General features: G+C 44.9%; 1 protein-coding gene across 1 annotated transcript; it reads left to right on the forward strand.

Moving 5' to 3' along the window:
- The first annotated feature begins 4,970 nt into the window (after positions 1–4,970).
- Positions 4,971–14,103, forward strand: TCP11 (t-complex 11). Its single transcript, XM_074977309.1, is given in 8 exon segments — positions 4,971–5,007; positions 8,321–8,451; positions 8,977–9,197; positions 10,187–10,327; positions 11,758–11,971; positions 12,416–12,600; positions 12,960–13,123; positions 13,809–14,103. Coding segments are annotated over 8 exon segments (1,293 nt in total). The 3' UTR covers positions 14,009–14,103.
- Positions 14,104–14,403: the final 300 nt, after the last annotated feature.

Consider the following 14,403-nt stretch of genomic DNA (forward strand, 5'->3'; position numbering starts at 1 on the left):
GGCAGCCAATACAATGCCAGTGCACCACCTAAGTCCTCAACAGAGGGCTACAGAGAACAACACCACAAGGGAAAATTAGATCCAGAGCGAACAGAAGGTTTAACCTTTGTGCCCATTTAGACTCCTCAGACCTGTCTGAAACAGTAGCAGACTCATTTAGTATGGACCTAGAGACTCCAACTCAGATCAGAGCCCCACTGTACTGGGTTCTATCCACACATAGTCAAAACCTGTCTCTGCCCCTATGAGCTTTTGAACTAGACAGATGGGAACAGAAATAGAAGGACAGAGAAGTCAAATGACCACCCAGCAAGTCTCCAGCAGAACTGTAGTTTGAATGCAGGTCTCCTGACACCTCAGTGACCAGAACACATTGCGTTTCATGCGTTTCATTTAAATCTAGACATATCACAGCATTTTGTTAACATTTACATGGAAATAATTGCCCCAGTAGGGTATGTGCATGAATGAAACACTACCCATGAGAAAGGAAAATATGTCCTGTATCATTATCCCTATCCCAAACATCACCCACCTAGCTTCCCACAATACTGCCATTCAGCATGGCCTGAAAGTCTTCAAACCAGGGTTTTTCCCATTTGAATGACTGCCCTTTGACCCGTTTATGGCTACAAAATTCAGGTGGAAAGCACCTGAGGTTATGAAGATTCAGAAAGAGTCATGGCGGGAGAGAGGTTTGTTTTGTTAGAAACTGAGGCAGGGAGATCACAGACAGCCTGTAGATGGTGAAGGGTGCTTCCGAGATTGGGGAATCATATACAGAGGGTGTTGTGTTTGTGTTACTGCGTAAAGAGTCCTGAAAAATCTCTATCAACTTTTACTCCAAAGGGAAGAAGAGTAGAATAGGATGCAGCCTCTTGCGCAATGGCTTTTAAACTGTGGGTCTGGATCAATGTTCCCTCTATTTTTTTTTATCCATGTATGGAATAAATTTTGTTATGTGCACTGAGGCAAGTGCGGGTGCATACCACCAGTAGAAACACAAGTTGCCAGCTGTGAGTGCTTTGCTTATCAGCTGGGCAGCATTTGAATCTCTCCTGGGTGGCTGACCCAGCATTCAGCTTGCAGTGAACATGGGTTACAGAGGTTAGTTTTCTTACTGCTTATCCATACAGTAGACAGGGAAGGCTATACAGTTTTAATTTTTGTATGCAATAGTTTGTACTAAGTTTTATAAACTGCTCAGAGGTCAGGGTAGTGCTTAAACTATCAAATTAAACATAGTTGGGAAGGAAAAAGCACCAACATAAATTAACAAAACTGTTCCTCTCCAGTAAGCAATCAAGCAAACAGTGGACAAATCTGGGCACCACCCCTTCCCCCAGCCCTTCTTCAAAAGAAAAGAAAAAAGATTTACTTTGACTGCAGGCTCTTCAAGGCAAGGACCATGCTTTTCATGCTGCTGGTACAGCACCTGGTTCATGACTGGGGCTCCCAGGCTCTACTACACTGTAAATAAGTAAATAACAGTTTAAAAATCTTCAGTCACAGAGAGGCTGCCATGTTAGTTTGTATCTTCACAACACACATACAAAAAAAAAAAAAAAAAAAAAAAAAAATCAGAATTTCCAGATCCGAAGGAGTGGGACTGTCCCAGAAAAGCTCATCACTTAACAAATCATTTTGTTAGTTTTTAAAATGCTACAAGGCTGCTTTTTTGTGTTTTAAAAATCGTTGTCATCCCACAGATTCCTAACGTTAAGTAGTAACAAAGAGGAAGCCGTGCTAGTCTATACACTATCAAAACAGAAGGCAGTCAAGTAGCACTTTAAAGACTAGCAAAATGGTTTATTAGGGGAGCTTTCGTGGGACAGACCCACTTCTTCAGACCATAGCCAGACCAGGTTCTGGTCTGGCTATGGTCTGAAGAAGTGGGTCTGTCCTTCGAAAGCTCACCTCATAAACCATTTTGCTAGCCTTTACAGTGCTACTTGACTGCTTTTTGTTTTGCTGACGTTAAGTGTTATAGTTAAGGACCACTCTATGTACAACAAATCTCACCTCTACTCTTCACAAGAATCAGAAGCCAGGATTCCGATCACTTCCAGAAACCCAATGGTGGGAACAGAAGCCAAGCCCCCTAGCTCCCCTCAGCCTCTCTCCCTTTGCAAGCCAAGAGGCCTGGCTCAGTGAACCCCTGGAAACGTGACTCTCTCCCAAACGCATGACTTATTTGGTCACCAGCCCTGAGCCCCCGCCCCCCCTTCGGATCAGAACGCCCTCTGGGGTGTGAACAGCCACGTGTGCCAACCTACAGGTATTATTCTGCATGGTCCATCCAGTGAGAAGACCAAGGGGTCCTGCCAGGTACCGTCTAAAATAAATTATTATGAAGTGGCCTTTAAATAAGGCGATCCCTACAATAAATAAATCCTCAAAGGATCATACAGCTCTACAGCTATATTCCTAGGGATGTTACCTCCCCCCCGCTCGCCCCCAGTTGACTATTCCCATCACCTATCTACCTCCTCGTCTATTGGATGATAGAGTCCAAGTCGGCAGGTGTGCGAGCCACCCCCTTGGAACATTCCATTGGGCTAACGGGGGGGACGACAATTTTATCAGAAGTACTTCCAAAGGGAGCATAATTCTGGATTAATTATCGTGCCAGACGCCAAATCTAATTTCGCGTTTATTTCTTAGCCTGGAAGCTGACTCCCGTAGGAGGCTTTTAAACGACACGAGTGTGTGTGGTGTGCCCACTCCTATTTCTGTGGGATTGGTTCCATCTTCAATGGAGCTCCCTAGGTTTGGCAAGGCGGGGCAGCCCATTTAACACAGAGAAACGGGGGGCGGGCTCGTTAAAAGCTATTCGGCGGGGGGATCCCAACGAAGTCAGACACGGAGACTTGCCTGTTTTCTACTCTATGGAGAGGAGGGTCTCCCTGCGGGTCGTCTGCAGCCCCGCACGGGTACAACGAAGTAGCACCTCCCCTCCACACCCTCAGACAGTTGGTTCGGCCCAGTTTGAAGCTGAGAGCGGCCGCTCACCGGACGCCCAACGGCAGTTCTGTGAGCGGGGGCTGAAGAGAGCGGCCGGGCAGGCCCCTGTCTCGTCACCACCGCCCGGCCCTGACCCCCCCCCCTCCAGCCCCTCACCCTCACCCGGGCCTAGGGAATGCGCAGGGCGGCTTCGCAGCCCCTCACTGAGGCAAGGACACGTTGGACGGTCCGCCCCGCCCCGCCTGCCTCATGCCCACCCTTGGCGAGCTGCGAGGCCGGGCTGGGCCTGTGCTGATGCCTTCTGCGCTCCCGACCTTCCTCACTCTGTCCGCTCTCCGCCCGCAGGAACCAGAAGATGCCGAACCCTGGCGAGGAGGCGCCCGCCCCTGACCCCAAGAGCGCCCGCTGTGGGCCCCGGAAAGCAAGGCAGGCCCAGGAGAGCCACGATGGAGACGTGCCCAGCCTCTGCCCACCACAGCTGCCAGCTTCTGCGGCCCCTTCTGGTTAGGGTAGAAAAGGACCGTCTGGACTCTCCTTGAATGAATGGCTCGATCCAAACAGTGACCGGGGGTGATCGGGCTTTGGGGAGAGGGTCGAAAGCATCAGCAGAGCCCTCGGCTGTAGAAGGGCCCCGTAGCAGAGTTGTGTCCTTCTGTGTCTTCCAGGCAGGGTTGGTTCGTATGAAACTAGTGCTGAGCGAGGCCCAGTAGTCTCTGCCCCCAAAAGGGAGACTTACACGGTTGCTTGCAGCATCTTGAATCATTCCTGAGCCGTTCTTTAAGTTCCCCCGTGGCTCTTCTGCTGCATTTAAGAATGTTACCATTGGGCATTACGCACAAAGCGGTGGTGTGCTCAGGAGGAGCTGTGGGATAGAAAACATCCAAATCTTCAAATGTCCTGCTGTCCTAAACCTAGTGGTATGAACTCCTTGGTTCCACTTCCCATCCCTTGTTGGAGGAAAGAGAAGAGACATCACAATTTTTTGCAAAGATTGTCTCAGGTTAGACTTACACATCCCATGAGCTATACCAAATATTCCTCTCTCATTTAGTGCCCAAAAGTGTAAGTCTGTTTCTTCGAAGGCTTCTTTAGCGCATGTTGCCACTAAACTTTTCATTTTCCGCTATGATTTTTTAAAAGCTTGTACTGCTCTTTTACAGTGGGGGTTCTCCACCTTTGTTTACTGGGTTTTGCGCTTACCCCCCACCCCCCAAAAAAAAGGTGCTATACAAATTCTACCACCCACATATGTCCCAGCTATTTTTCTGCACATAAAAACTAAGGCCAGCATTAGAAGGTACCAAGGAGGGTCACAGGAGATGCAACTACGATAAGTCAATTAGACTTTGGCCTCAGGTAGTAGTGCTCATGGCCCAGTTTGACTAGGCTCTGCATGGTTTGACTAGGGTTTCTGCTCTAGGACCCAGCAATTCTAATGCTGGCTCTGTGTGACAGACTACTTGAAACCTGCTTATGGGCCTGGGATCCCTGGTTCAGAACCACAGTTGTACTGTATTGTGACTCTAAACTGAAGCGTGTCTAAATTGGGAGCTCCTTTAGGCAGAGATGACCATCCTCTGTCTTGCACAGTTTTCAGTAAATGACAGGTGCTGCTTTTCATTAGTCACTAGCTGTCACTCTTATCGCTCATGATACAAAAAGAAGTGGATTTATCCAGTATGAAAGGAAAGAGGTGCTCAAATCAAAGCAATCTGGATTTCAATCAAATCAGAGCTTGAATTCTTTTTCTTAACTGTAACTTTTGGAGGCATATCAATCACTTTGTATACATCAGTGCAGACAAATAGTTGTGCATCTTAAGAATTCCATCTGTCTAAAAGATGAGTAAATTCGATTGTGTAGTTCAATGGGACTAAAATCAGAAAAAAAATTCATAAGTTTTCTTCTGGCATGCAAGGTGTCTTTAGTAGTTCTTATCCAATGGAGATTTAAGTAAGTTTGGGACTTCACTCATTCGTCTCACTGAGTTATTTGTGCCAATAAAAATGCATATATGATTTTTTTTGCAAGAGTATGTATTACATGATTGACTTATCGTTCCATAGCATATGACCTGCTGCTCTCTTCTTCACACAGCTCCTTTGTCTAATTTAGATTGGAATTGTTTCAGAGAGGAGGGGTCCTGTCATTTTACCATGGGCCCTTCCACACCCGGGCATTAGTGTTGACTAATACAAACTCATTTAAAAGTTGTTCACTTTTTAACTGAGGAGTGTTCTTTACACGCAGCTTTCTCAATTATACAGCTGCTGATCCATTTTGCCGCATTCTGGTCAAGAACTTCCTAGGGCTAAACTATTTTCCCTCGTGCTAATAATGCTATAATCTATTATATGTCTTCATCCCTTTGATTATGGAAATATCTATCAAGAGGCAGGCTCCATTTGTCATGAGTATGCAGTTAGCTTTAAGTTTTCTCATTATTTTAGACAAACCACAGTGCAAATGAGTATCCTTTTCATACTCTGGATCTTCTTGACATTTAAATGTATGAATTTCCCATATAGTGAATCCTGATTTGTATTATAATAGCTCTAGAGACCCCAAAAGAATTAAAGGGTATGGCGCTTAGCGTTGTACAGACATGTAATAAATGCTTCCTGTCCCAAAGCGTTTATAGACCTAAACCACGCTCTTGCAATCTGTTCCATATGGGCAGGTCCTTGTACCACTACAGAGCCCAGCTGATTTCAGGTTTAGGGGTCTTTGTATTCAGACCAGATTGCAGAATGGGGACCAAGGTTTAAAATATAACAAGGCAAGTCATCCAGTGAAAGGACATGAAGGCAATTGTATTGTACCACTAGAGTCTGTCACTCCAAAATGTGCCACTTTGCTGTCCTCTGCAACTTGTAAATTGTTCTCCCATTGTGTGGTTATTAAGCGAGGAAGCATGGCATATTTTCACCCCCCACCTCATAAATTAATCAGAAAGTTTCACCAGTGAGTTTCCCTGTTGCTCTAAAATGTAGAAACCATATAAATAGTCCCAGCCCTGGTTATTTTTGAGATTCTGACAGTTGCAGTATAAAATCAGCAGTCACCTAATAATTCCAGAACTTGTTTATGGGATTGAACATAACTAGTCAGTCAGGAGACCTAAGGTTTACTTCCAACTCTCGCTGACTTAGTGTTATCCATTGGATGCTTAGTTTTGAGTCTTAGTTTCCTTTTCTGAAAAATGCATCTATCTTGCGTTTGGAGATCTGTATTGAAAATATTTTAGAAGAAAACTGTTAATTCCTTTTATTTCACTTATTCTTAATGGTAAAATGTGAACTAATTCTTCAATATGTTTCTATGGTATCTGTACACTGGAAGGGGTGATGTTAAAAGAACTAAGCTAACAACTTTAACAGCAAGGAAGAGCAATATTAAGTATCTGGCTCAATTATTCTGGAGAGTATTAAAAGGTTAGATCTTAGGAATGAGAACATGTCAAAGAAAAATATTTTATACAATCGATTGATATTCAGCTCACTCAACTAACAGTCTTATGCTACTTTTGGAGACTTTTTTAATTTGAACAATTATTTCCTGTATTGGTGTTACCTACAGCCACGGATTGATGTTGAAACCCAGACTTGTGTCCAGTGAAGTTAGTAGAAGTTTAGCTAATGACCTCAGTGGAAGAGAATTAATTTCACCATTAATCAAAATTAATCTTCCATTGTTCGGACATTGACGCCAAACTCATCAGTTATATTTTTGTCAGTGTCAGCATGTCTGTCAGCTAGGTGCATAATTTTGTTTTTCATATTCTGAAGAGAATGTTTTACCCCATCCGTTATTTCTGTGCATTACATTTTGTAAAACCTTTTACATTTATTAAATATTGAATCTAACACTGTAGCTCACTTTTTTCCCTTCACTCTTTCTGCAGCCAGCCCTCCACCAGTTCTTTCTATGGCAGAACTACTGGAAACAGCACACGAGGTTTCCAAGATGACCATTGCACACGAGATTGTGTTGAACCGTGACTTCAAGTTGCAAGAGGTCAACTGCACAAACAGGTTCCTTTCACTCTTGTTTTTTCTTGTGCCTGAGCCTGTGGCTAGAATGGGAAAGAGAAGAGGGAAGACTTGGAGGGATCTACAAAAGAAAAGAAAAAGCATTTGGGGGTTGCTGTTAGGATTTTTTCTTTTTTCCTGCCTTGGAACTATGATGAATGTCAAATTTGGTATTCCTTGAGTTTATTGGAGCAGTCAGGTTTCACGTGTGTAGACAGTGGGTATTTGATTTCCCAAAGGACTGGACAGGCTGTATCCTCACCTTTGTTAACTGGTCCCAGCTTGGGACCTTAATTTAGTCCTTGGTAAACTTATGGGTCTGCCCTTTGAACCACTAACACATTGTTCATTGCCATTCCTCTCCTTCAAAGATAGTGGTTTTGGTAGCTATAACTTTGCCCAGAAGGGTGGCTGAACTGAGAGCTGTCACATCAGAACCACTCTCCACTATTTCTTTAAAAATAAGATAGTTTAAACCACCCTGGCTTTCCTTCTGAAGGTGGTGTCTCAGTTTCATCAGTCAGAACATTTTTCTTCCAGTGTTCTATCCTGAGCCATACTCCACCTCCAGTGAACAAAGGTTGCATTCTCTAACGTATGCAGGACCCTGCTGTTCTACATAGACAGGACTAGACCCTTTTGCAAATCTGTCCAGCTATTTGTAGCAGTTGCAGGCAGGATGAAAGGTCAGCCAGCATCAGGCCCGTGTATTATTTCATGGATAACATCCTGTATTAGTGCTACAAACTGGCCAGGGTTCTCCCCCACCTATCACAGCACACTCTACTAGAGCCCAAGCATCCTCTGCAGACCTCTTAGCTCAAATCCCTATTCATGAAATTTGTAGGGGCATTACATGGTCCTCAATCTGTACACTTTCTATCCGCTATGCTATCACTGACAAGCCAGGGACATTGTGGCTTTTGGCGGGGCATTATTACAATGAGCTGTTGGCTCCGACTCCATGGCATAACCTTTGGCTTGTGAATCACCTATTTGAAACACACAGGACCAAGCACTTGAAGAAAAGGTTACGTACCTTTTCCTAGCTGCTGTTTTTCAAGATGTGTTTTTCATATCACCGTCCCTCCTCTCTGTTGGATTAATGGGCAAGAAGGAACTGAGGTGGGGAGGAATTGATGGGGCACTATATTGAACACCAGGAAGGTGCCACTCCAGGGGGTGCCCGTACTAATCCTACAGGCACTGCTAGGGGAAAATCTTCTGACCACTGTGCACATGTGTGCACCTAATTGGTCTAGACATGAGCAACACATCTTTAAGACCAACAATTATGAGAAGGTACCTAACTCTCTTTTCCCCCTCCCCACTCAGCCTGGAAAGCAGAGTGAAAGAAGCACTGCACAAAGCTTTCTGGGATGATCTGAAAGAACAGCTCTCTGCAAGTCCACCAGACTACACACATGTAATCCAACTGCTGCAGGAAATTAAAGAGGTGAGCATTTCATGACACAGGACACACAACCCCCTTAGAGCTAGGCTTCTGTTAATGATGTTGTAGCCCATTACATTTGAAGCTTCCCTCGTGGTCACGCATTAGTCCAGAGGTGTGAGAGTACGGAATTCACAGCAAAGAAGAGTAAATACTGAGGTCAACCTTTTAGATCATGTCTGAACATTCAAGTCCACCTGATAGCCTTTTACGTTCCTGGAGTACAGGAGGAGCATTTTGATGCCACAGCAGGGAGTGCCTAGGCTGACTTGAGTGTTTGCTGCCAGGCAAAATTTTCCGTCTCATTTACACACACGTACACCCTGATTGGAGTGGACATGAACAACACATCTCGAAGAACAACAGTTATGAAAGGTGAGAAAGCACCTTTCTTCAGAATGCTTAAAAGTCACATGAGTGCTCGTTCGTAGAAGGCCAGCCTTGAGTCTTTTTCACCTCCAGGCAAGCTGTAGGGTTCTTAGGTCCAACCTAAACGTGGAAGAAAAACAGGCTTTTCTCTTTGGGCAGACCCTACTGTTGCTGCTGCTGCCGCGGCAGAGCCGTCTGCAGAGCCAGATCGAAGAAGCCCTGGATATGGAACTGATCAAACAAGAAGCTGAGCACGGGGCTCTAGACATTCCCAATCTCACCAGCTACATCCTAGATACAATGGCTATCCTGTGTGCACCCATCAGAGATGAGGAAGTGCAGAGACTACGGGATGTGACAGACCCAATTCAACTGCTCAGGTATGTGACATTACCTGGGACCCAGGTGGGCCTACCACAAGGGAGCTGTGTTGTGGCAGAAAATGTACCGCCTCCTTCCCAATAATATCACCTTCAACTCTTGCTACGCTGAACCTCACCTTGTTCTGAGTTTTTCCAATAATGAAAATTGGATTAAATTGCTGCTCGGAGGCAAGGGGAATCCTGTGTGAAATGAAGGTGAGGTTCCGCTTAGTTCCTAGGGGACAATATGTCCTTGTCTCAAACCTCCATCTTGCATAGTACTCTTCACTGCCCGCAGTCCCTCCATATCATGGGGATAGAGCATGGAGCGAGCCAGAGTATCTGATTTCCCCTGTCTATCTAGATTCTAATTGGATGTATCATAATATCAGAATGTCTCCAGCTCTTTAGAAATAGTAGTAATATTTTTTCGTTCACACACTGAAAGACAAATGACTAATTGTGTCAGGAAGCTAAATCACAGCAGTGAACTTTGCATTTAAGTCTGCTGTGAGAGCCAGGATCTCTTACTTCTTGTCGTAATGACTCTGTAGGAGGTTCCCAGATCCTACAGAAGTACGCATAACCTATACTACATTGGGATAATTGCCTTGTTTCTGTGGAACATAGCTGTTGTGGAAGGTTGTGCGTGTTTTGACTCGGCTGGGGGCCCCTTTAGACCAAGGTAGAAAAGTCTGGCGTGGTACTGAAGAAGCTCGCACTGCCCCTTTTCTACTAGTTCTGAGGATTGTTCTCTAGAACACACAATTTGGTACATTTCCCCAGCAAAAAAAATGAGATTTTTAAAGTCTGTTGCCTGTAAAGGAAACCATGGGCTAGTCTGTGGGGTATAGTTGGTTCCTCTGCATTTGGAATTCCAAGCACTGAAGACTACATCTCTGTGGCCAACCTGACACTGGGGTGTTGTGCCTGGAGAGCAGGGTACTGTCATTGCAGTGAGACAGGCAGACACACCCACTCCGATCCTGTTCTTCTATTCACCCTAGGGAGATTTTCCAGGTTCTGGATCTGATGAAAATGGACATGGCAAATTTTACCATCCAGAGTCTCCGGCCACACTTGCAAGGTCACTCCATCCAATATGAACAGCAGAAATTCCAAGAGCTGCTAGCCAAGTTGCCTAGTGAGTGTATGGGGAAGGAGAGGGAGGGATAAGATTCACGGGGATACTGGTTCATCTGTGGGAGACTTGATACCAGGATTAACAACAGTGAGCACAAAAGCAGAGCATCATAGGTCCAAAGTGCACTAATAATCTCATTGTACACCAGTTGGAGAAATGGATCATATCCAAGGGCTGATCTTAGGGGCTGCAGGGATGTAATTTTCCATAATAGAATGCCATCACTTGCAAGTAGACTGATTGAGCAAAGTGGTCAAAGGTTGGAGGATTTGGAGCATAAGTTTACCTTTAGCAGTGGTCCTGGGGAAAACAGAGGGGCTAGTTTGGAGAAAGCTTGTGTCAGTCAACTGTGCTGGGGCAGGCCTGTAGAGAAACCAGTCTTTGTAACAGCAGCTTACTCAAGCATTTGAAATGCGCACATACAATTTTAAAAGTTTACTTTGAAACAAGTGTTTCTGTTTATGGAGTATTGGTTATTTTCCCTTCTATTTACTACTGTAGAATAATGTACAGAAACAGAATTATCTATTTCTCATTACTTCCTTTCCCACCTGATGTCTTCTGTTTGACATCAGTCGCTGGTGCAGCCATTCTGCTGGTGGCAGGTACTGGCTTTTAGGTTCACTGTAAACAGGAGCAGTAGACAGAGCTGTTGAGTCTTCCATGCAAATGTGTCAGTAACAAGATGAAAAGGAGAAAGTGTCCCCCTCTAACCAGGGGATGGACTGCTTTGAACAGTGGCGAGAAGTCAGGATACCCGCGCTTCTAGTTTCAACTTTCTTACAAACATACCTTGTAAAAGAGGGCAAGTTATTTAATTTGCTTCAGTTTCTCAGAAAATACCCATGGCCAGTGTTGCAAAACTTAGTGTATAAAATGCTTTGAGGGCCTTGGAGCAAAGGGCAGAATGTAACTACATATCTGTTTTAACCCTTAGTAGGGTGTTTCCAGGAGATTTTGGTGGATACCTACTTTGCTGAATGATACTAGTAGACAGAGTGATCTTTTTGATGTTCCATTACTCCATGTACCAACACTACTAGCTTGTAGCAAAGCTGGTCTTGGTTTGTTAGAGGTGTTTCACCATACTTGGACCAGGTGTTCCTTACAGGGAGTAATAGTTCCCAACCCTCTGCACCTCAGACTAGTGTAAGACCAGCCCTGAACACGTCTCACCAGTCCCAGTGATAATGGACTACATTATTGACCTGAGTGATGTGGTTGTGTCCTAGGGGAATGAGCCTGACTCAATTTTCAATAGGTGTCGGTCCCTTCCCAAAGTATCAGGGGCCAACACTCCCTGCTGGCCTGTCTAGCCATACTATTTGTTCAGAGTGTCGTGTAGGAGTCAGCAAGGACAGTCCCTTCGCCATTCAGATTGCCCAGTCTGACTCATCCTGCTATCCTCTCTCTCCATCATCCCATTCCAGACAGCTTGGATCATACAACTGAGTGGTTACACAAAGCAGCAGCACAAGTCTCTGCATCTTCATTATCCCCATCCCATCCTGAGGTTCTTGGATCACCCACTGCAACCCCACTGGGAGCTGCACACAGGAGCTCAGACACACCCCATCCCATGTCTGTGATAAACCAAGGCTATATGAACCTACTTCGTTGGGAGCCTGGCACAGAGGGATATCCTGAGGTAGGAGAAGTTGTCTCAGCAGTGAGGAAGTACTGCTCTGCCACTTTTTGTGGCAGTCTAGAACTGGCCTTAAGAATACACAAAAGAAGTGCTTGGCCCCAATCCTGCCCCATCTCTACAACCTCAGCTGTCTCTGGCCAAGCAACACAGCTGTAAGGGAGCAAATAGCTCTACACTGGATCCTCTCTTCCTTTTTTATTAAGAGCCTCAAGCTTGTGACAGTTCTCTTGTGTTAGCTTTGATCCCTTGTAAAACATGAGGCCATTCCTGCTTCTTGTAGTTTGTGCTTGACCAGTGGTATGCACCTTTTCCAAGCAGGAGCCCTCTCTTCTTTCACTCTTACAGAGAGGAAAGGGGAGTTGTCATTCCCCTGCATGAGAATTCAGCTGCTTGGTGAACGCAGCTCTTCCTTTGCCTACAGCGGGATTTGAACTCTCTTTGCAGACTCTGTTAATGGATCAAGTATGACTGCAGGAGATACAGTTGCAGGTGAATCAGCTAACAATCATAGCCGCAGTCCTGCTTGTGTCTAGCAGCACTTGTGGAAGCACCTTGTTCAGCTTGCCTGGGTTTGTAGATAGGCTGAAGCTCATAACAAAGGCCCTCCTGGAAGGGCTCCCTTGCACCAGGTAGGTTGCTTTACTATTATCTTTCCAGAGGGAGACAAGTGAATAGATATGTTGGTTGGGAGTGAAAAGATCTGCAGGAATTGGCTTTGGAACTCAGTTAAAACCCACGTGGGGACCATGGCTGGAAGGGAACTGGTTCCCAATTGCCTATTATGGGTGACTTTGATTAATAGGGAACTACTATTGCTGATCATTCCTATCACAGTAGCCAGCACTTGACCAGTTTAGTTCACTGGATACCAAAACGGTCTGCCAGGTTGTTCCTGTCTACAGGTTTGTGAAGGGAATTTCATAGCTCCTTACAGAGAAGGTAAGGTAGGGAGCAGCCCAAAAATATAGGATGTGCTTCTATGATTTAGGGTTCAAGAAGCTTTGCTGGACATCAGCAATCATGTGCATCAGGAAGTTAGCGAGGCGCTCTCACAGCTGGGCTACCCTGCTTTCACCAGCGACAAATCTGCTTCCCTGAAAGGCCAGATAAGGAGCCTTGCAGAGGAGGACAACATGGTGCGGAGCGTAATTGGTGAGTCAGTATCTAAATGCCTACTGTGCTTTTATTTAAAGATGTATGGAGGCCTCATTCTTAATCTGCATTCTGTGCTGGGCCTTAGAACTGGTCTAGCAAATGGAACGGCCCTGTAAGATGAGAATGAAGTTTAATGTTTGGCCCCTTTGTTCAGACTGCCACCAATGGGGGCACCTAGGGTCCAGAGACTGCGTGTCTCAATCTCTTCAGAAGTTAAGTGACTGCTTTTGGTTGGTTGGTAAAGCAATGAAAAGCTCTATATGCTACCTCTCTCAGAAGCACTTGAATTGGGGTCATCCCCATTTTACAGATGGAGAGAGAGGCAGTGAAGTGACTGACTCAATAGTTACAAAGCCAGACAGCAGCTGAGCAAGGAATGAAACCTCAGTCTCACTTCAGTACTCAATCCACTGGACTACTTTGCTAATCAATAAATTACCAAGATATTCCAAACTAAACCAGCTGAAATCTCTCCCCACAGAGCTGTGCCCTGTTGCATTTAAGCATAATTTTAAAATTCTATGTTGCATTTTGACTACTACCATGCACTTTTTTTTAAGCAGAATGATTTTGCTTGTGTTCTTAAGAGCTGTATCACTTCTGCACAAATATTGTCTTAAGTTGTAGGCTGTTAACTATTCCCTTGTCTGGTTACTTCTGACTGCTCCTTTTGTACCTACAGAGCAGCGGATCCATTCGTTTCTCAGTCTTCATCTGTCTCCTACTGCCCAGAACTCTCATAATCTCCCAAAAAGCCTTGCTCCTGTTCGGGAAGAACTTTTGGAAATTGGCCAAAGGTTTGGCAGCATGATTCATCACAACAGGCAGGTGTATGGACCCTACTACCTAGCCATTCTAAAGAAAGTTCTTCCAGGGGTGTAGACAGAAGCAGGGATAGATGGTTTCTAACAAAGCACCACATACATTGGGGCAAAAGGGACAGCTAGTTTTCAGAATCATGCTTTGGCTGGTAAAGTCTGTTACAGCCAAATAAACAGCTGTACTGTTCTGTGCAGTGGCATTCAAAGCTCTTGTGCAGCTAGGCCATCATAGCTGCTGGGGACAGTTACCTAAATATCAACTGCCAATTCCCAGTTTCTCTGAATAAACCTTTAAATCAAAAGAGAATGCTTTCTCCCCCATACTTGCTATGAGTGTAACTAGGAAAGAAATGAGACATTGAATTCCTAAGACAAGATAGCCTGAATTGATTTCATATTTCTGTAACACAGCCTCTGAATTTGAACCCATATTTTTTCCCCTGGGCATTAACTGTA

The sequence above is a fragment of the Carettochelys insculpta genome, chromosome 26 (assembly GCF_033958435.1).
Source record: "Carettochelys insculpta isolate YL-2023 chromosome 26, ASM3395843v1, whole genome shotgun sequence".
NCBI classification, from domain to species: domain Eukaryota; kingdom Metazoa; phylum Chordata; order Testudines; family Carettochelyidae; genus Carettochelys; species Carettochelys insculpta.